The 21,680-nt window shown below is 38.2% G+C and overlaps 1 protein-coding gene across 6 annotated transcripts in view; it reads right to left on the reverse strand.

Moving 5' to 3' along the window:
* The window catches only part of FMN2 (formin 2), a 391,989-nt gene that overhangs the window by 211,946 nt on the left and 158,363 nt on the right, over positions 1-21,680 (reverse strand). For 5 of the 6 annotated variants that reach the window (XM_055098129.2, XM_055098105.2, XM_055098048.2 and 2 more), the window contains one exon: positions 11,423-11,510. The exons of the other annotated variant lie outside the window; for it this stretch is intronic. In XM_055098129.2, coding sequence (XP_054954104.2) covers positions 11,423-11,510 — 88 coding nt within the window. Of the gene's footprint in view, positions 1-11,422; positions 11,511-21,680 lie in introns of those variants that run through there. 6 annotated transcript variants of the gene reach the window in all.

The raw sequence follows: 21,680 nt of genomic DNA on the forward strand, positions 1-21,680 counted from the left end.
GTATGGTGGTGGCATAAAAATAGACACACTGTCCAGTGGAATAGAATGGAGTGTCCAGAAATAAACCAAGATACCTACAGTCAATTGATTTGCAACAAAGGTGTCAAGAACACAGAATAGGGAAAGGACAGCCTATTTAATAAAAGGTGTTATTAAAACTGTATATCTATACATACACAAAAATGAAAATAGATCCTTATTTCATCCTTCATAAAAGAATAAGGAATTAAAGACTTAAAACTATAAAACTACTCGAAGAAAACACAGGGGTTAGGAAAGGTTCCATGACATTGGTCAGGGCAATTATTTCTCGGATATGACCCAAAAGCACAGGCAATGAAAGTAGAAAATAGACAAATGGGATGGCATCAAATCAAAATGCTTCTGCACACAAACGAAACAATAGAGTGGAGAGACAACCACGAATTGGGAGAAAATATTTGCAAATCATGCACTGAATAGGGGCTAATATCTAATATATCTATATATTTATATGTCTAAATATATAACAAACTACTCAATAACAGAAAGGCAAATAACCCTATTGAAAATGGGCAAAGGATCTGAACAGACATTTCTCAAAAGAAGACATACAAATGGCCAACTGATAAATGAAAAAATGCTCCACATCACTAATCAGAGAAATGTAAATTAAAACCAAAATGAGATACTATCTCACACCTGTTAGAACGGCCATCAGCAAAAAAAGATGAAAGTGTTCTTATACTTTATATTCATAGCTAGAAACTAGTTTAACTATCAGGAAAAATAAAATGTCAAAGCAAGGAATAAAAGCATCTGTCTATGTCTCTACTTAGATTCTACTCATGGCCCACACCAATATTCATTTCCCCAACAAAGCTAAACTTCTTCCCCCACTACCTTCACATGCTTTACAGAGCCAACAGTAATTAATATAGAATATGGCTGACTCTCACAGCACAGAGACAATGTTTAAGAAGCCACACAGTTAGGGGAGATTTTAGCCTTTCAAGTTTCCAAAACAAGTTGTCCTCCTTGCAGATAAAACAGTCCAAACATGTAGCCATGCTCAACTTCTAAGAGCTGTTAGATAATTCTCATACTTATCTGTATTCAAAAATCAGAAATGGGTACAGCCCAGTATTAAAAAGCATTTCAGCTAGTTTACTGAAAACCGACGGAAAAATAAAAGCCAAACTACAAAACAATCAAATCTGCCTCAGACATGTTCCCCTTGAACTTAACTCCCATTTCTTCCCTCTTATCTCACTCCCAACTCAATCAGAAGTAACAGTTCCTTTTAGATATATACCCAGTAATGAGATCACTGGGTCTAATGAGAGTTGTGTTTTACGTTTTTTTCAGAAATCCCCACACTGTTCTCCACAGTGGCTGAACTAATTTATACCCCTGCCAACAGTATGTAAGTGTTCCCTCTTCTCACAGCCTCGCTAGTATCTGTTGCTCTGACTGGTGTAAAATGATATCTCATAATGATTTGGATTTGCATTTCTCTGATGATTAGTGATGTAGAACATTTTTTCATATGTTTGTTGGCCACTTGTATGTCTTCTTTTGAGAAGTGTGTGTTCACACCTTTTACCCATCTTTAAAAATTAGTCTTTATTAAATGTATGTATAGCTCACATTTACTTCAGTGTTTAATATTATAAGTGTTTGGGGTCTTTATTTAAAAGTGACCAGAAATATGCCATATGAACTTAACTCTTGTTTATATCAATTAGCCTATAGCAAAATTCATTTTGTTATATGTTGTTTTAATTAAAGTTGCAGTTCTTTTTTTTTTTTTTAAGTTCAGGGGTACAAGTGCAGGTTTGCTACATAGGTAAACTTGTGTCATGAGGGTTTGTTGTGCAGATTATTTCATCACCCAGGTATTAAGCCTAGTACCCATTAGTTATTTTTCCTGATCCTCTCCCTCCTCTCACCCTCCATTCTCTGAAAGACCCCAGTGTGTTTTGTTCTCCTCTATGTGTCCACGTGTTCTCGTCATTAAGCTCCCACTTATAAGTGAGAACATGCGGTATTTGGTTTTCTTTTCCTGTGTTAGTTTGCTAAGGATAATGGCCTCCAGCTCTATTCATGTCCCTGCAAAGGACATGATCTCATTTTTTTTTTTATGGCTTCATCTTTTGACCATTTTTTTCATGAGGCTATTTATTTTTTGCTTGTTGAATTGTTTAAGTTTCTGGTATTAGTAGGTGCTGGATAAAAGACCTTTGTGGAATGTATAGTTTGCAAATATTTTCTCCCATCCTGTAGGTTGTCCGTTTACTCTGTGGAGAGTTTCTTGTGCTGTGCAGAAGCTCTTTAGTTTAATTAGGTTCCACTTGTCAATTTTTGTTCCTGCTGCAATTACTTTTGAGGACTTAGTCATAAATTATTTGCCAAAGCCAATATCCAGAATGGTATTTCCTAGGTTTTCTTCTATGACTCTTACAGTTTGAGGTCTTACATTTAACTCTTTAATCCATCTTGAGTTAATTTTTATATGTGAAGAAGGTTTTTTGGGGGTCCAGTTTCATTCTTCTACAAATGGTTAGCCATCTAGCACCATTTATTAAATAGGGAGTCCTTTCCCCATTGCTTATTTTTATTGATTTATTGAAGATTGGATGACTGTAGATGTGTGGCTTTATTTTTGGATTCTCTATTCTTCTCCATAGGTCTATGTGTCTTTTTGTACCAGTACCATGCTGTTTTGGTCTCTGTAATAATAAATTGTTCTACCAAAAAGACATATGCACTCATATGTTCATCACAGCACTATATACAATAGCAAAGATTTAGAATCAACCTAGGTGTGCATCAATGGTGGCCTGGATAAGGAAAACATGGTACATATATACCACGGAACATCACACAGCCAAAAAACAAACAAAATCATGTCCTTTGCAGTAACATGGATGCAGCTGGAGGCTATGTAAGTGAATTAAGGCAGGAACAGAAAAGCAAACACCACATGGAAAACACCTATGGAAAAGAATAGAGAATCCAAAAATAAAAATAATGCCACACATCTACCATCATCCAATCTTCAATAAAAATAAGCAATGGGGAAAGGACTCCCTATTTAATAAATGGTGCTAGGTGGCTACCCATTTGTAGAAGAATGAAACTGGACCCCCCCAAAAACCTTCACCACTAGCTCTAACTTATAACTGGGAGCTAAACATTGGGTACACATGGACATAAAGATGGCAACAATAGACACGGGGGACTCCTAGATGGGGGAGAAAGAGGGACAAAGATTGAAAAACTAACTATTGAGTACTCTTCTCGGTACCTGGGTGAGAGGATCAATCAAACCCAAAACCTTAGCATCATGCAGTATACCCAGATAACAAACCTACACATGTACCCCTGAATCAAAAATAATAGTTGATTTATTAAAAAAAAAAAGGAAGTAACAGATTGTGGATTCTACACCCTCCTTTTGTCCCATGGACAAAGACTTATCACAGAGTCTGTTCAGGGCAACGAAAAAAGGAAAAAAAAAAACACAAACCCCTTTAAGTTATCTCTCTTACTGGTTGCCCTAAGTTTCAAACACCTCCAAAGCCTACAGACATAGGTCATTTCCTAAGAAACACACGAAGGAAACTAACATTGATTAAGTGATTAATATGCGTGCGGGTGTGTACAATCAGAACTCAATAGCCTTTTGAACTAATGAGAAAACTGAGGACTAGAGATATAAAGTAATTTGCCCAGGTTTATTCAGCCAGTCAGTGGCAGAGCTGAGATTCAAATCTGTCTTGGACAGCTTGGGCTGCCATAGCAAAATATGACAAACTGGGGTGCTTAAACAGAAATATATTTTCTCATAATTCTGAAAGCTGGGAAGTCTAAGATCAAGGTGCCAGCTGACTCAGTCACTGGTGAGAACTCTCTTACAATAATAAGCATTTGTGTATAGAAACATATCTAAACCTAGAAAAAGTAATGTGATACACTACAAACTAGCTTGGTGATAGCAATTTTTCAACCCCATTATAATGTTATGGGACCACCATCACATACATGGTCTGTTGTTGACCAAAATGTTGTTACGTGGCATATAAGTGTATTTCATTCTTTGCTTGCTTCAATCAAGAGCAAGGAACTCTGTTAATAATTTTCTTAAAAGAATTTTATCCTCATTTAATTCACAGATGTGAAAAAATTTCATAGTCAATATGCAAACTGCAAAATTTGTATTATATGACACAACGTAATAAATGAAGTCTGACAAATTTATTTTCAACTGTAAAAATGAAACAACTGGTAGCCAAAAGTATTATGGCTGTTTGCCAGTTTTGTTTTTGCATATGTTGCATGTTCTGATTTCATTAGGTAACACATGCTTCCTTCAGTAACAAGCTAACACACTGCCCAGAGCAGAGAGCCCTGAGCCAGGACTCAAAAAAATTGGATGCCCATTCTGGCCCTATGGAGATAAAGAACTAGGCAGACTTAATCTATAAACCTCAATTCCCTCTACTATAAAGTGGGAATTAACTCCCCTCTTCTGGACAATTTTACACAACTATCACCAATAATATCAGAGGGAAGGAGGCAGAAGAAGCAAAGTTCAAACCAATAGCTAATTCCATCTCTTCAAATACTAATAAAAAGATATGATTATAAAAGATCTTAGAATAGGTATCCTGTTAAAGAAAACGTGGCACATATACACCATGGAATACTATGCAGCCATAAAAAAGAATAAGTTCATGTCATTTGCAGGGATATAGGTGAAACTGGAAACCATCATTCTCAGCAAACTAACACAGGAACAGACAACCGAACACCACATGTTCTCACTCATAAGTGGGAGTTGAACAATGAGAACATATGGATACAAGGAGGGGAACATCACACACCAAGACCTGTCAGAGGGTAGGGGGCAAAGGGAGGGATAGTATTAGGAGAAACAGCTAATGTAGATGACAGATTGATGGGTGCAACAAACCACCATGGCACGTATATACCTATGTAGCAAATCTGCACATTCTGCACATGTACCCTAGAACTTAAAGTATAATAAAAAAAAATAAACAAACAAATTTAAAAAAGAATATGTATCCTGTATGCCAATACCGGTTCTCTTTTTGGTACCTGCTGCATTAGGACAATTTCTTCCCAGACAATTATCAGAATAAGGCTTCTCAGCTTTGAACCCTTTTGAGGGAGGACAGTGGCAGACCAAAACAGCAGCAACATGACATGATTCCAATGAGAAGTCATAATTAACACTGAGATCTCACTGGCATTTCTAATTGAAATCTAAAAGCCTGTGCATTGTCCTTGTAAGGTACCCTTAACTATATAATTTAAATAAACTGTTTGGGAAAGCAATCATTAGGCTCAGAAATTAAAACATAAAAATAACTACAATTTTATTGACTGTATCAACTGTACTTCTGATGGAATGCTAGGTAGTTTACATTATTATCTCATTAAATTTTAAGATACATGATTTTCATAAATCATGTTTAAACACGATAGAAATTTCAGCAAGGAGGTAACATAGCATTTACTGCCAAGGGCCCATAATTCCAGTTAGCTTTAGACAGGACAGATATAAAAGACAGGAAGGAATCAGAGCCATTCATACCCTGGGCTGGGTATCCCTGCAGTATATTGAAACGTGTTTCCGTAAGTTTAATATGTCAGACTACTAAATAGATATTAGGTATTCCTTGTGACGAGATCTGTAATCTATTTTCAAATATTTTTGCAGAGGGAGTGTCTAAGAGACCACACCTCAGGGATGGCTGACCAGCACTACGCAAGAAAGGCCATTCTCCAGAGGCAGTTAACGCAAGCTGCTCAGCTATCTCTATCTAAATCAACAACCGAGGCTTTAATACGCATACTAATGTCTGAAATGGGCTTTCAATGGTGAAATTAAAGTCATTCTGGATGTGTGGATTAGTTGCAATCTCTTAGAGATGCTCCACTCCTACCTCTTCCATAGCTAGAATAAGAGTCTACTGGGGGCTAATAGCTTTGTTCTTTAAGGAGGCTGCCTGAGGCCTAGGACCTAAACAGTACTGGGTGCAGCCACTGGCTGAGTTGACTTTCTAGATGTCTCGTGCAGACTATGAGGGTAGCAGATTCCTACATCTGTGCCAAGTTTATATCTGTCTGAAGCAAACCTTTCAGATAGATCACAGTGAGAGCCCCTATAAAGACAGAGAGGTAAACAACCTCAAGTTTATGAAGCAGGGCTTTCAAACTATTTTGCTTGAGATGGCCAAGAAATACCAGTGTAATATATATCTGTGTGGGGGGGAGGGTTCAGTCTGAAACTTGCTTCAGTTCGATCTGGTAGTAGGGTGACAATACTACTAGCCTATCTGAAAAGTTCTTGGGGATGGGTGAGGTGGCTCACGCCTGTAATCCCAGCACTTTGGGAGGCTGAGGCGGGTGGATCACGTGAGGTCAGGAGTTTGAGACTAGCCTGGTCAACATGGTGAAACCCTGTCTCTACTAAAAACACAAATTAGCTGGGCATGGTGGCAGGTGGCTGTAATCCCAGCTACTCGGGGGGCTGAGGGATAAGAATTGCTTGAACCTGGGAGGCGGAGATTGTAGTGAGCTGAGATTGCGCCACTGAACTATGCCTGGATGACAGAGTGAGACTCTGTCTCAAAAAAAAAAAAAAAAAAGTAAAAGTTTTCACTTTACATTTGTTATCCAGGCAATATTATCAATGACATCCCCTTCTACTCTTAAAGCATCCCAGTTAGGATGATAAATTATATGGTATTTCTATCTAACCGTGACATTGTTGGGGGATAAAGCTGAAGCTTATGGAATTGCAAATTATTTTGCAGCTACTGTTATCTATGAAAATGGACCTAAGATCTGTGAAGAGCACACTGACCCCTGAAATACAGACCAAACATTGTATAAAATATTTAATCAATTTTCACAAAAGTGAACTACCACTATGAAGCTGTAGGATACTCTTATAATATCAATTTATGGGAATAACAGGCCAAAATTATTTGAAATCAATCCCCCCGCTAACAACAACTAAAAATGCTGAGTAAAACATGTTTGTAAAATATCATAAGGACGTCAAAGAGCTGACAAGATATAATTACCATGCTAAACAAAATGAAGAGCGAACTCAGAGAAGTGATCCAGCTCACAAACTGCTTTTGCCCTGAGTGTATTTGCCTATCCTAACAAATGTCAACTTTCTCTTGACAGTTTCATGGTAGGAGGGGCCAAATATCAAAGCCCAGAACCCACTCATCATAGAGATCCTAGACATACCCCACAATGAAATGGGACTCAAAGGACTATACTGGTTGTGCACATGTACCCTAGAACTTAAAGTATAATAATAATTTTAAAAAAGGGCTATACTGACAGGGGAACCAACCCATTCAGTGGACAAACAGCACTGGCTGAAGGGACCCTCCCACAGCCCCCAGAGCGTGATTCAAGGTGTTCCTAAATCCACAGTGCCCCCAGACCCTAGCACACACACAAAAAGGGTAAATCTTCTCTGGAAGGCACTTTCATCTCAGACTTCAAATTACTATAAACCACAGAGTGAGATTTTTTTCAGAGGTATTATAACTGTAGGCCAGTTTGAACATTACCAAATAGCCAGCAGCTCAGGCCTTCATTATAACTTTTATATACTAACACACACACAGGTAATTATTTGGGGATGCCTCCTTCTATTTGCCGCATTAATAAACTTAGGAACCTGACCTCTTCTCTCCTCCTGCCTTTTGAATGTATGTGTTGCTGAGAATGCTCCACATCTATTATTGTGGGAAATAACCTGCATTCAAATAACAGACTCAGCAAGTGGTGCTCAGCAGGACCAGGGTTAGAACTTTGATACCTAGAATCCAAACCTTACACACTAATTACTCTAATGGAGCACTTTGAAATATAAACATTACAAAGTAAATGAAAACCTAGAGTACTGACAGCAAAGAAGGAGAGAAAATGATTCTTGCTGTTTATTACAATATTACATATACTTTGTTTTAGATAAACCAATGCTGGTGGTAAAAAAAAAAAGCACAATCTTGGAGAAGCAGCATGTCTGAATGAAAAAAAAAAAAGTACTGGTTAATGAAGGGGACTGAGTGCAAGTTCAACCCATTTCATTAATGAGCTGCGTGATACTGAGAGGGTAACTGGACCACTCACAGGTCTTATTTTGCCTATCGATAAAAATGCCACATAGCCAAAGAAAGACTAAGCAAAAAGAACAGATCTGGAAGCATCACATTACCTGACTTCAAACTATACTATAAGGCCATAGTCACCAAAACAGCATGGTACTGGTATAAAAATAGACACACAGACCAATGAAACAGAACAGACAACCCAGAAATAAAGTGAAATACTTACAGCCAACTGATCTTTGACAAAGCAAACAAAAACATAAAGTGAGGAAGGGACACTTTATTCAACAAATGGTGCTGGGATAATTGGCAAGACACTGTAGGAGAATGAAACTGGATCCTCATCTCTCACATTATACAAAAATCAACTCAAGATGGGTCAAGGACTTAAACCTAAGACCTGAAACTATAAAAATTCTAGAAGATAACTTTGGGAAAACCCTTCTAGACATTGGCTTAAGCAAAGACTTCATGACCAAGAACCCAAAGCAAATGCTACGAAAACAAAAATAAATAGCTGGGACTTAATTAAACTAAAGAGCTTCTGCGTGTCAAAAGGAATAGTCAGCAGAGTAAACAGACAACCCACAGAGTGGGAGGAAGTCTTCACAATCTATACATCTGACAGAGGACCAATATCCAGAATCTACAAGGAACACAAACAAATTAGCAAGAAGAAAACAAACAATTCCATCAAAAAGTGGGCTAAGGACATAAATAGACAATTCTCAAAAGAAGATATACAAACGGCCAACAAACATGAAAAAATGCTCAGCATCACTAATGATCAGGGAAATGCAAATCAAAACCACAATGTGATACCACCTTACTCCTGCAAGAATGGCCACATTAAAAAAAAATTTTTTTAAATAGATGTTGGCATGGATGCAGTGAAACGGGAACATTTCTACACTGCTGGTGGGAATGTAAACCAGTACAACCACTATGGAAAACAGTGTGGAGATTCCTTAAATAACTAAAAGTAGAACTGCCATTGGATCCAGCAATCCCACTACTGGATATCTACCCAGAGGAAAAGAAGCCATTGTACGAAAAAGATACTTGTATGTGCAGGTTTATAGCAGCACAATTCACAATTGCAAAAATATGGAACCAGCCTAAATGCCCATCAATCAACGAGTAGATAAAGAATTGTGGCGTATTCCATATGATGAAATAATACTCAGCTATAAAAAGGAACGAATTAATGGCATTCACAGCAACCTGGATGGAACTGGGGACTATTATTCTAAGTGAAGTAACTCAGGAATGTAAAATCAAACATTGTATGTTCTCACATTCATAAGTGAGAGCTAAGCTATGAGGATGCAAAGGCATAAAAAGTGATACAATGGACTTTGGGGACTTGGTGGAAGGGTGGGAGGGGGTGAGGAATAAAAGACTACAAATTGGGTTCAGTGTATACTGCTTGGGTGATGTGTGCACCAAAATCTCAGATCACCACTAAAGAACTTACTCATGTAACCAAATACCACCTGTTCCCCAAAAACCTATGGAAATAAAAAGTATTTTTTAAAAATGACGCTGGAGGTCTAGATAAATTCTGTGGCCACTTCTATATCCAAAATCAATGATGTTTATGCTTCTGTGGACTTCTCAGTGGAGGCATATCCTGAGAGAAGTCAAGTTTGCTCTAGAGGACACAAGCGATTCACACATGTAAATCCTGTTTGCAGACAATACACCAAGGCAGAATAGGACTTTACCTGCAGGAGGGCACAACCTCTTGCTGCTTTAGACTTGGAAGCCCACCGTATTAAAAAAAAAAAAAAAAAAAAAAAAAAAAAAAAAAAAAAAGTGTACAGGGTTTCAAAGGAACTAAAGCAATCACTTCACATCCTAATGGGATAAAGTTTCTGCATGATTCTGTATGACCCTTCAACTACTGCCTTTCATGCCATGTTATTGCTAGCGTTGCATGTTAAAGCAAGCAAATTTTCAATGAACTCTCACTGGCTTTACCACAGACACAGATGTCAGGCGGACTCTTTTGTTCATAAGGTTCTCATTATCAACTCAACCCGAGTTGAATATTTGACTGAAGGAAAGAACCATATCATTATTTTCAGATTTCATCCTATGACTTAACTGGGCTACATCTGCCAGCTTTAGAAACACCAAGTACTGCCTGGCGCCAGCCTTGGCTTTCTCTTCTATGACTATTACCCCAAATGTTTCAGCTTGAGGAAGTCTCCTCCCCATCAAAACAATTTAATAAAAACTTAAATTGTGATTAAGAGTTACTCATCAATTGACAGGGCATACCAAGCTTGTGCTATTTATGAATTATCCCACACAAGATTTTAAGCCCAACAAATGGAATCCACATTCATAAAGGGGTAAGCTAGAAAGCCAGTTAAATGCTTTTGTGATTATAAGGTCTGTGTTATTCTTGAAACCATATTTCTTTAATAGGTAAACTGGCATTCCATTGGATAATTCAATCTGCTTTAAATCTATTCTTAGGTTCTAGTCAGCTTAAGGGACACTCTGAATTTACACTTAATTACTCTATTCACCTTTGGGCAGTATCTCTCAGCATAAATATCATAGGAGGATATGGCATAAGAATGGCCATCAATTGTACAGTAGAATCCAAGTATTAAAATATTGACACTAAAGCCATTTATAAAATGTTAAGAACCACTCTAATTCCAAACAGAAAATATTTCTGTTCATATGTTGCAAACCTCACTCCCATGTGAAGGTACAAGGAGACAGGATCCTAGGTTGTGGTCATTAGGTCAGGTGGTCATTAGGTCACAAGGGTAGAATTCTCGTGCATGGGATCAGTCCCCTTATAAAACAGACCCAAGAGAACTCTCTTTCCTTCTTTCTGCCAATTGAGGATACATGGAGAAGATGGTAGTCTGCAACCTGAAAGACGGCCCTCACCAGAACCGAATATGCTGGCACCCTGATCTCGAACTTTCAGCCTCCTAGAACTGTGAGAAATAAATTTCTCTTATTTATCACCCACCAGTCTGGGGTACTTGGTTATAGTAGCCTGAACTAAGATAATGTCACATGATAATTAGACTGTTAGTAAGGTATATAAATAACACCACAGGCAAATTAATAGTAATCCTTCCAGAAACAATCATGGGAGATAGCTTGACCACACTTACAGGATATATACTAACCTCAGTTTACACAGAAACTCTAAGTTTGAAATAACATTACCAACAAACATCATATCCTTCAGCCCAAATTTTAATATTCAGAAGCTAAATTTTCATTTTGACACTTACCATGTTGTATGTCTTTCATATCTAAATGAAGACTAGACATTAGTATTCCAACTGCTTGTGATCTTTTGTTGCTTAATAACTTGACAACCTGCTCGAGAAAGAAAGTAAAAGGGGAAAATGTTAATTTGAACTCCAATATGCTTACTAGCATTTTAAAAAATCCTAAATGAAGAACAAATTCAGAGAAAAGATCTCACGTCATTACCTAAAGTATTCAAAACAGTGTTTTCTTTAATGTTTGAAGAGAGCTTTTGGGTTTTATATCATAAATCTTCAAAATCCACCATTTTCCCCCATTATTCACCATCAGCCTCAAAGACATGTTTTTTAACCAGTCTTTTGAGAGCCTGATCTGTCAACAAGTAAAATTTCTAATGGTCTAGGAAATTAGTCTGGTCTCTGTAAAATCACAATTACACATATGATCATTTGCAGCCTGAGATTTGAAGTGTTCTTTTTTCTTTCAATGTGGAAAGAAAGAAACTTCAAACACGTCAGCAAGTGAAGCGCAAAATAAAAGTACACACATAGAGAATCTGCTAGATTAGTTTGGTTGTGTCATGAAAATTTTTTTTAAAAAAGTGCTTTCACTTGGGTCACATAGAAAGCTCACTATTTTACTGGAAGTTCCTCTCATTCTGCATTTGACCCACATTTTGGGGAGAACTTTCCTACTAATTAACAGAGGGATACAAGCATCAAATTAAAAGGGCTGCATCAGCACAATCTCAAGTCTGGATTTCCAGCAAGTCTTAAAGAATCAGGGCACACGATCCCATGCGAAGGGTTCCTAAAACAGAGGTGGGAAGGCTGTTACAGAACAGATAGATATTTTTTGACCATGTTTTCCAGACAACAGCATCACCAGGAAATTCTGCTTATGAAATTTATCCCAGGCCTGATCGTGTGAGGGGCAGCATTTTCTATTTACTCCCAGTGTTTTGTTTTAAATCTGCTTAGAAAAACACTGGAGGAAAAGGAAAGAAAGTGGTTATAGTCAAATTACCAGACGTGACAGCTGCCCTAACAGCTATTGCATCTTTGTACCCTGTCTTCCCTTATGGTTTAAGTTGGGTCAATCAGGATAGTAATAAAATAATCATACCCAACTGTTACACAAAGTCACAGAGTAAAACAATATTCTTAATAGCAATAATAGCACTCTGGGTGCCCCAGCATGGATGGGGGTGGGGAATAAAACATAACACTTTCAGAAGGACCAACCACGAAAACCACCCTGATCTTTTTTGTTGTCGTTGTTTGTTTGTTTGTTTTGAGATGGAGTCTCACTCTGTCACCCAGGAAGGAGTGCAGTGGTGCGATCTTGGTTCACTGCAGCCTCTGCCTCCTGAGTTCAAGTGAGTCTCGTGACTCAGCCTCCTGAGTAGCTGGGATTACAGGTGCATGCCACCATGCCCAGCTATTTTTTTTTTTTTTTTGTATTTTTAGTAGAGACCGAGTTTCACCATGTTGGCCAGGCAGGTCTCGAACTCCTGACCTCAGGTGATCCACCCACCTCGGCCTCCCAAAGTGTTGAAATAACAGGCATAAACCACCGCTGCCTGGCCCTGCCCTGATCATTTCTGAAAGCCTCTTGGTAAGGCACAATATCTCCCAAAAGGCGCTGCTTTTGCAAAAGAAAAAACAACATATACATTTTGATTCTAAATGTTAACTAAACATTTTTCTAAATTCCACCTAGAAAAATGAGGTTAAAACTAGAATATGGACCTATTAGTACAGCAAAGTATTTCTATCCATAGCATTGTCCTCTTAAGAGCTTAAAAAATAGGAATTTAATATCAGAGAAGCAGAAGGTGTATACTCTGTCCTGAAAACCAGTTTGTAACCACAAGTCAGTGCAATCCGGGCCGAATCATGCTGCTTGATGAAAATGCTTTTATCAAGGTTTTCTATCATCTTCTGGTTTCTCAATGCAATAGGCATGTTTCAATCCATCTATCATTCGACCTCCCTATAGTATTGACATGTTGATCACACCCTTGTAGTAACTTCTCTTCCAGGGCTCCTAACATTTCTTCTCAGTCCTTTTGAAGATGAATTATTCTGATTTCACCTTAAATATTTGCGTATCCTAGAGTTCTGTTCTCTATATCTTATTTTCGTCACATTATAACCTATTCTCATCACATTATAACCTATTCTCATCACATTATAACCTATAATTTCTCCTGTAGAGACATACATGTCTGCATCTTCAACTTGGCAGTCTCCTACTTCGTGAAAAGACATCTCTATTTAAATTGTCCCCATAATCTCCATTTGACATGTCTAAAATGACACACATATCAGTTCCACCCCAACACCACCAGCCAGCTTCTTCTCCTTTATGCTATATATTGAGATAAAGGTACCACTATTCTTCATCCACCTAGCAATGTTAGGAATCTAGAACCCAGTCAAGACTCCTACCTCCCCTTCACCTGCATACTCTGGTCTGGTATCAAGTCCTGCCAATTACAGCTGCTCTGTATTTGCAGAAACCACCCCTCCTCCTTAACTCTATTTTCAGCATTTAGTTCTATACTTTATCTTACATAGATAAATGCAAAAGATTTCTGATTGATCTCCCAAACTCTAGTCCAGTGGTTCTCAAAGTGTGTTCCTTGGACAAATGGGCACCATCATCACCTGGGAAGTTATCAAAAATCCAAGGAAAAGTTAGAGGGCAGTTTCAAGATGGCTGACTAGAGGCACCTGGTACTCGCCTCCTCCACAAATAAGAACTGAAATAGTGAGTAGATATCACAGGTCAAACAGATCACATAAGAGAGAACATTGGAATTCAAAAAATAAGTGACAGGTAACATGGGAGGCAAAGAAGAAGAGGGAAGTGGGGCAGTCTGCTCAGCCAGGATCGGCTGGGAGCTAGAGAGGTTCTCTAATGTGATTAAGGTTCTCCAGGCTCCCTCATGTGGTAAAGTTAAGTGAGTGACCCCAGCAGCCCACATTTCCACCACAGACTCCTGCAATTGTAGCCATGGGAGAACCCCGCGGCCCGCACAGGCCCTGAGGCTAACATTGGGAGCCACCCGGAGATCAGGCAGCGGCACCCCTACAGAGGGAGCGCGCACTGAGTTCCACTCACCTGCTGTGTCACAAGCAGTTACAGGAGGGCACTGTTTTGAAATGTCAGCCCCCACCAGACTGCATCCTGGCCTGGGGCCCAATAGCCCCTGCATCTCCACATCCCCGGGGCTCCCCTGATATCCTCCAACCGCAGCCAGGGCCAAAGCACAAGCCTTTGCCAACGACCCTGCTGCCCCTAGCAGCAAGGCCTCTGTGCATTTAAGAGCACCCGAGGATGGGGTACCCCTCTTGCAGCCGCCATATGGAGCCACAGCACAACCTCCCCCAGTCACCTGTTTACAACTGCTGCCATGGTAACTCCACCCTCCCCAGCAGCAGGGCCTCAGGGCCACCACACAGTCGCTGCCACCCCCATCCAGCTATTCTGCCAGGGGTAGGGGGGACCTGGGGTCCACCCCTATCCTACTTACCACAGCCAGCACCCACACATACCACCTAGGGGCCAGAGAACAGGACCATTTGACCATGTTAAAACCCATCCCACTCCCCCAGAGCCCAAGACCACCACCCAGAGGCTTGGGAATGGCCCTGCCCCGTTCACCACCATTGACACCTGAGCACTCCTTCTGGGGGCCTGAGGACAAACCCACCCAACCTACTGCTAACACCACAGCTAGCACCCACCCACCCACACCATCCACTCACCCATGCCACCTGCAAGCCTTGAGACTACCCCACGTGGCCTGTCATAGCCACTGCAACACCAGCGCAAACCACTTGGGAGCCTAAGGGTTGTCTCACCACTACTACTGCGTCCCTCAGCACCATGCCCACTGCCTAGGAGCCTAAGGACCCTCCCAGCCACCCAGCCCACTTCTTCCACTGCTGGCACCCAAGCAAGCCACCTGGAGGTCCAACTGGCCTGACTGAACCTGCTAATATCAGGGCCAGCATACACCACCCTAAGACCAAAGGACAGGCATGCTCAGCCTGCCACTGCCACCTCAAGCACCTGCCAGTGATTGAGGACTGGCCCACCTAGCATCCTCATCACCAGCAAAACTTTACCATGACCTCCACTAACAACCACACCCTAAGCCACTGAGGAAATTACAAGCACTACCGACACTTACAGATGAAAAAAATCATACAGAGACTACACTGCTGTATTCATCCAGAATCAAAGGCAAAATGCTACATCAAACCAACACCACAGATACATCTTCAGGAAAAAGTCCTCCCCTATAAAAGCAAATTCAAAAAAGTTGGAATAAGTGACTGTTATACCAGATGCACAAATATCAATGTAAATAAACAATAAACATAAAACAAAGAGATATTACACCTCCAAATGAACATAATAATTCTCCAGCAACAAATTCCAATGAAAAAGACATTCATGAAGTTCCAGAAAAAGAATTCAAAATGATGATATTAAAGAATCTCAGTGATATACAAGAAAACTCATATAAACAATACAAAGAGATTAGAAAAACAATTTAGGATATGAATGAGAAATTTATCAAAAAGATAGATATCGTAAAAAAGAACCAAACAGAAATTCTGGGATGGAAGACTTCATTGAATAAAATACAAAATAAATTTGAAAGCTTCAGCAATAAACTAGATTAAGCAGAAGAAAGAATTTTAGAACTTGAAGACAGGTCTTTTGAAATAACCTAGTCAGATAAAAATAAAGAATAAAGAATAAAAAAGAATGAACAGGCCAGGCATAGTGTCTCATGTCTGTAATCCTAGCACTTTGGGAGGCTGAGGCGGGCAGATAATGAGGTCAGGGGATTAAGATCATCCTGGCCAACATGGTAAAACCCCATCTCTACTTAAAAAAGTAAAATAAAATAAAATACAAAAATTAGCTGGGTGTGGTGGTGCATGCCTGTAATCCCAGCTACTCAGGAGGCTGAGGCAGGAGAATCGCTTGAACCAGGGAGTCAGAGGTTGCAATGAGCCAAGATTGCGCCACTGCACTCCAGCCTGGTGACAGAGTGAGACTCTGTCTCCAAAAAAAAAAAAAAAAAAAAAGTGAACAAGACTACATCACACATGGGACACCATAAAGCAAACAAATATTTGAATTTTCAGTGTCCCAGAAGATGAAGAATAAATGAAAGGGATCAAAAACCTACTTAGTGGAACAATAGCTAAAAAAAATTCCCAAGTCTAGTAAGAGATTTAGACATACAGATACAGGAAGGTCAGAAATCCCCAAATAGATACAATTCAAAAAGGTTTTCTCTGCGGCACATTAGAGTCAAACTGTCAAAAGTGAGAGGCAAAGAACAAATTCTAAAAACAGCAAGAGATAAGCATCTAGTCACTTATAAGAGAACCACCCCCCCGTCAGAATAACAGCTGATTTCTCAGCAAAAACCTTACTGGCCAGGAGAGAATTGAATGATATATTCAAAGAGCTGAAAAAAAAACAAAAGTGCCAGCCACAGATACTCTTCCCAGCAAAGTTACCCTTCATAAATGATGGAGAAATACAGTCTTTCCTAGACAAGCAAAAGTTGAAGGTACTAATCACCAAAAGACTGGGCCTACAATAAAAGCTTATGGTAGTCCTACACCTGCAAGCAAAAGAATGATATCCGCCATCATGAAAGCATGCAAAAGTATAAAACCTACTGGTAGAGCAAATGCACAAATAAGGAAGAGGAAGGATCCAAATGTTGCCACTATAGAAAACTACAAAACCACAATGATGAATAATAAGAGAAAAAGAAAGGAAGAAAGGATATACAAAGCAATCAGAAATCAGTTAAGGAGGCCGGAAGCAGTGGCTCACACCTGTAATCCTAGCATTTTGGGAGGGTGAGGCAGGTGGATCACCTGAGGTCAGGAGTTTGAGACCAACCTGGCCGAAATGGTGAAATCTTGTCTCTACTAAAAATACAAAAATCAGCCAGGTGAGATGGCGGGCGTCTGTAATCCCAGCTACTTGGAAGGCTGAGGCAGGAGAACGGCTTTAACCCGGGAGGCGGAGGTTGCACTGAGCCGAGATAGCGTCACTGCCCTCCAGCCTAGGCAACAGAGTGAGACTTCGTCTCAAAAATAAATAAATAAAACAAAATAAAATACAGAAATCAATTAAGGAAATGACTTGAATTTGCCCTTACATATCAATAATAACCTTGAATGTAAACAGATTAAACTTTCCGCTTATAAAGAAGATGATAACATGATAAAAGTTTCAATTCAGCAAGAGGATGATTGTACCCAACAACGGAGCACATAGATATATAAAACATATTATTAGATCTAAAGGGAGAGACAGACTCAAATACAATAATAGTAGGAGACATCAACATCACACTCTCAGCAACAGTAGGATCATCTAGACAGAAAATTAACAAAGAAATCTAGGATTTAAACTGAACTTTAGACCAAATGGACCTAACAGACATTTACAGAACATTGCATTCAACAGCTAGAGAACACACATTCTTCTCATCATCACACGGAACATTCTTCAGAATAGCTAATGTGTTAGGACACAAAAATATCAACACATTTTAAATATCGAAATCATATCAAGTATCTTCTCAGATCTCAATGAAATAAAAGTAGAAATCAGCAACAAGAGGAACTTTAGAAACTGCACAAATACATGGAAATTAAACAACCTGCTCCTCAATGACTACTGAGACCAGGAAGAAATTAAGGAAGAAATAAAAAAAATCCTAGAAGCAAATGAAATTGGAAACACAAAACACCGAAACCTATGAGATACAACAAAACTAGTGCTAAAAGGAAAGCTTAAAATAATAAATGCCTACATCAAAAAAGTAGAAAGATCTCAAATAAACAATCTAACAGTGTATATCAAGGAACCAGAAAAGCAAGAACAAAATCAGTAGGAAGAAATAAGTAATGAAGATTAGAACAGAACTAAACAAAATAAAGACTAAAAAAACCCACAAAGAATCAACAAAATAAAAAGTTAGTTTTATGAAAAGATAAACAAAATTGATAAACTGCTAGCTAGACTAACCAAGAAAATGAGAGAGAAGACCCAAATGAACAAAATCAGAAATTAAAAATGAGACATTACAACTGATACCACAGAAATATAAAAGATCATCAGAGACTATTATGAACAACTATACAATAATATACTGGAAAATCTAGAGGAAATGAATAAATTCCTGGACACATACAATCTACCAAGATTGAATCAGGAAGAAATAGAAAACCTGAACAGACTAACAATGAGTTGTGAGATTGAATCAGTAATAAAAAGTCTCCCAACAAAGAAAAGTCCAGGACCAGATGGTGTCACTGCCAAATTCTACAAAACGTACAAAGAACACTAATTTTCCTCAAACTCTTCCCACCCCCCCAAAAAAATAGAAGAGAAGGGAATGCTCCCTAACTTATTCCACCAGGTCAGCATTACCCTGATACCAAAACCAGACAAGAATACAACAAAAAAGAAAACTACAGGCCAATATCCTGATGAACAGAGATGCAAAAATCCTTAACAAAACACTAACAAGTTAAGTTCAACAGCACATCTAAAGAAAATACCATAATCAAGTGGGATTTATCCCAGGGATGCAAAAATGGTTGTACATATGCAAATCAATAAATGTGATATATCAAATCAAGAGTGAAAAACAAAAGCCATATGATCATCTCAATGGACACAGAAAAAGCATTTGATAAAATTCAACATCCCTTCACGATAAAAATTCTCAATAATCTAGGTATAGTAGGAACATACCTCAACTTAATAAAGGCATATATGGCAAACCCACAGCTAACATCATACTGAATGGGGAAAAGCTGAAAGCCTTTCCTCTAATAATTGGAACAAGACAAGGATTCTCACTTTCACCACTCCTACTTAACATAACATAGTGCTAGAATTCCTAGCCAGAGAAATCAGGCAAGAGAAAGAAATAAAAGGATTCCAAACTGAAAGACAGGAAGTCAAATTGTTTCTCTTTACAAATGACATAAGCTTTTATCTAGAAAATATAAGATGCCACCAAAAAACTATTAGTTCTGATGAACTCAGTAAAGTTGCAGTATACAAAATCAACATACAAAAATCACTAGTTTCTACAGAACAATAATGAACTAGCTGAGAAAGAAATGAAGGCAATCCAATCTCAAACAGCTACAAAAAATAAATAACTTAGGAATAAATTTAACCAAGAAGACAGAAGACCTCTGTAAGAAAAACTACAACACATTGATGAAAGAAATTGAAGAGGACAGAAATGAATAGACATTCCATGCTCATGGACAGGAAGAATAAATATTGTTGAAGTGACCCTACTCCCCAAAACAATCTCCAGATCCAGTGCAATCCTTATCAAAACAATGACATTTTTCACAGAAATACAAAAGCAACCGTAAAATTCTTATGGAGCCAAAAACAAACCTGAAGAGACAAAGCAATCCGGAGCAAAACGAATAAACAAACAAAGCTGGAGGTATCACACTGCCTGACCTCAAAATATATTACAAGGTTATAGTAATCAAAACTGTATGGTATTGATATAAAAACAAACACATAGACCAATGGAAAAGAATAGAGAACCCAGATATAAATCCACATATTTACAGGCAACTGATTTTCAACAAAGACACCAAGAACATACATGAGGGAAAAGACACCCTCTTCAATAAATTGTGCTGGAAAAATTGGATATCTATATGCAGAACAATGAAACTTGACCCTTATCTCTCACCATATAAAAATCAGTGCAAGACGGATTAACAACTTAAAGGCAAGACTCGAAACTATAAATCTACTAGAAGTAAGCAGAGGGAAAATACTTCAGGAAATTGGTCTAGGCAAAGATTTTATGGCTAAGACCTCAAAAGCACAGACAACTAAAACAAAAATAGACAAATGGGACTATTTTGAGCTAAAAAGCTTCTGGACAGCAAAAAAACAATCAACAGAGTAAAGACATTGCCTGTTTAATGGGAGAAAATATTTGTAAACTATTCATTCAACATGGGACTAATATCCATATACAAGGAACTCAAACAACTCAACAGTGCATAAAAAAATGAATAAGTAAGTAAATAAATAAATAATTCATGTCCTTTGCCCACTTTTTAAGGAGGATATGAGTAGACATTTCTCAAAAGACAACATACGAATGGCCAACAGGTATATGAAAAAAACTGCTCAACATCACTAACCATCAGGAAAATGCAAATCAAACACAATGAGATATTATCTTACCCAGTTAAAATGACTATTATTTAAAAAAATAGATTCTGGCAAGGATGTGAATAAAAGGGGATTTAAATTAGTACAGTCACTATGGAAAACAATATGGAAATATTTCAAAAAACTAAAAATAGAACTACCATATGATCCAGCAATCCCACTCCTGGGTATGTACCCAAAGGGAAAATAAATATTAAAAGGATATCTTCACCCTACGTTTACTGAAGTACTGTTCACAATAGCAAAGATATGAAATCAACCTGTGTCCATCAATGGACAAATAAAGAAAAAATATTTTTAAATATATATAACATGTATGTTATATATATATATATCCAATCACATGTATGTACTGTAATGTATCCAATAACATGTATGTTATATATATATATATATATAATCCATAAAACATATACATACATACACAACAGAATATTATCCAGGCATAAAAAAAGAATAAAATCATGTCATTTGCAGCAATACGGATAGAACAGGAGGTTCTAAGTGAGATAAGCCAGGTAAAGAAAGTGAGATAAGCCTTAAGTGAGATAAGCCAGGTAAAGAAAGACAAGTATGGTACACTCTCACTCATATGTGGGAGTGAAAAATGTTAATCTCATGGAGGTAGAAAACAGAACAAAAGATATCAGAGGCTGCGTAGGGTGGGTGGTGGAGGGGGAGGTGATGAGGAGAGATTGATTAATGGGTACAAGCATTAGATAGAAGAAATACGTTCTAATGATAGAGGAGGGTGAGCATAGTTAACAACAATGTATTATATATTACAACATAGCTAGAAGAAAGGACTTGAAATGTTCCTAACTCACAGAAATGATATATGCTCAAAATGATGGATACTAAATATCCAGACTTCATCACCACGCATTCTATGCATGTAACATCATAAATATGTATAAATATGATGTATCATAAATATGTATAAATATTACGTATCAATAATAAACATTGAACATGCAAGTTCTCAGGCCT

The sequence above is a fragment of the Pan paniscus genome, chromosome 1, assembly GCF_029289425.2.
Source record: "Pan paniscus chromosome 1, NHGRI_mPanPan1-v2.0_pri, whole genome shotgun sequence".
Taxonomy (NCBI): Eukaryota; Metazoa; Chordata; class Mammalia; order Primates; family Hominidae; genus Pan; species Pan paniscus.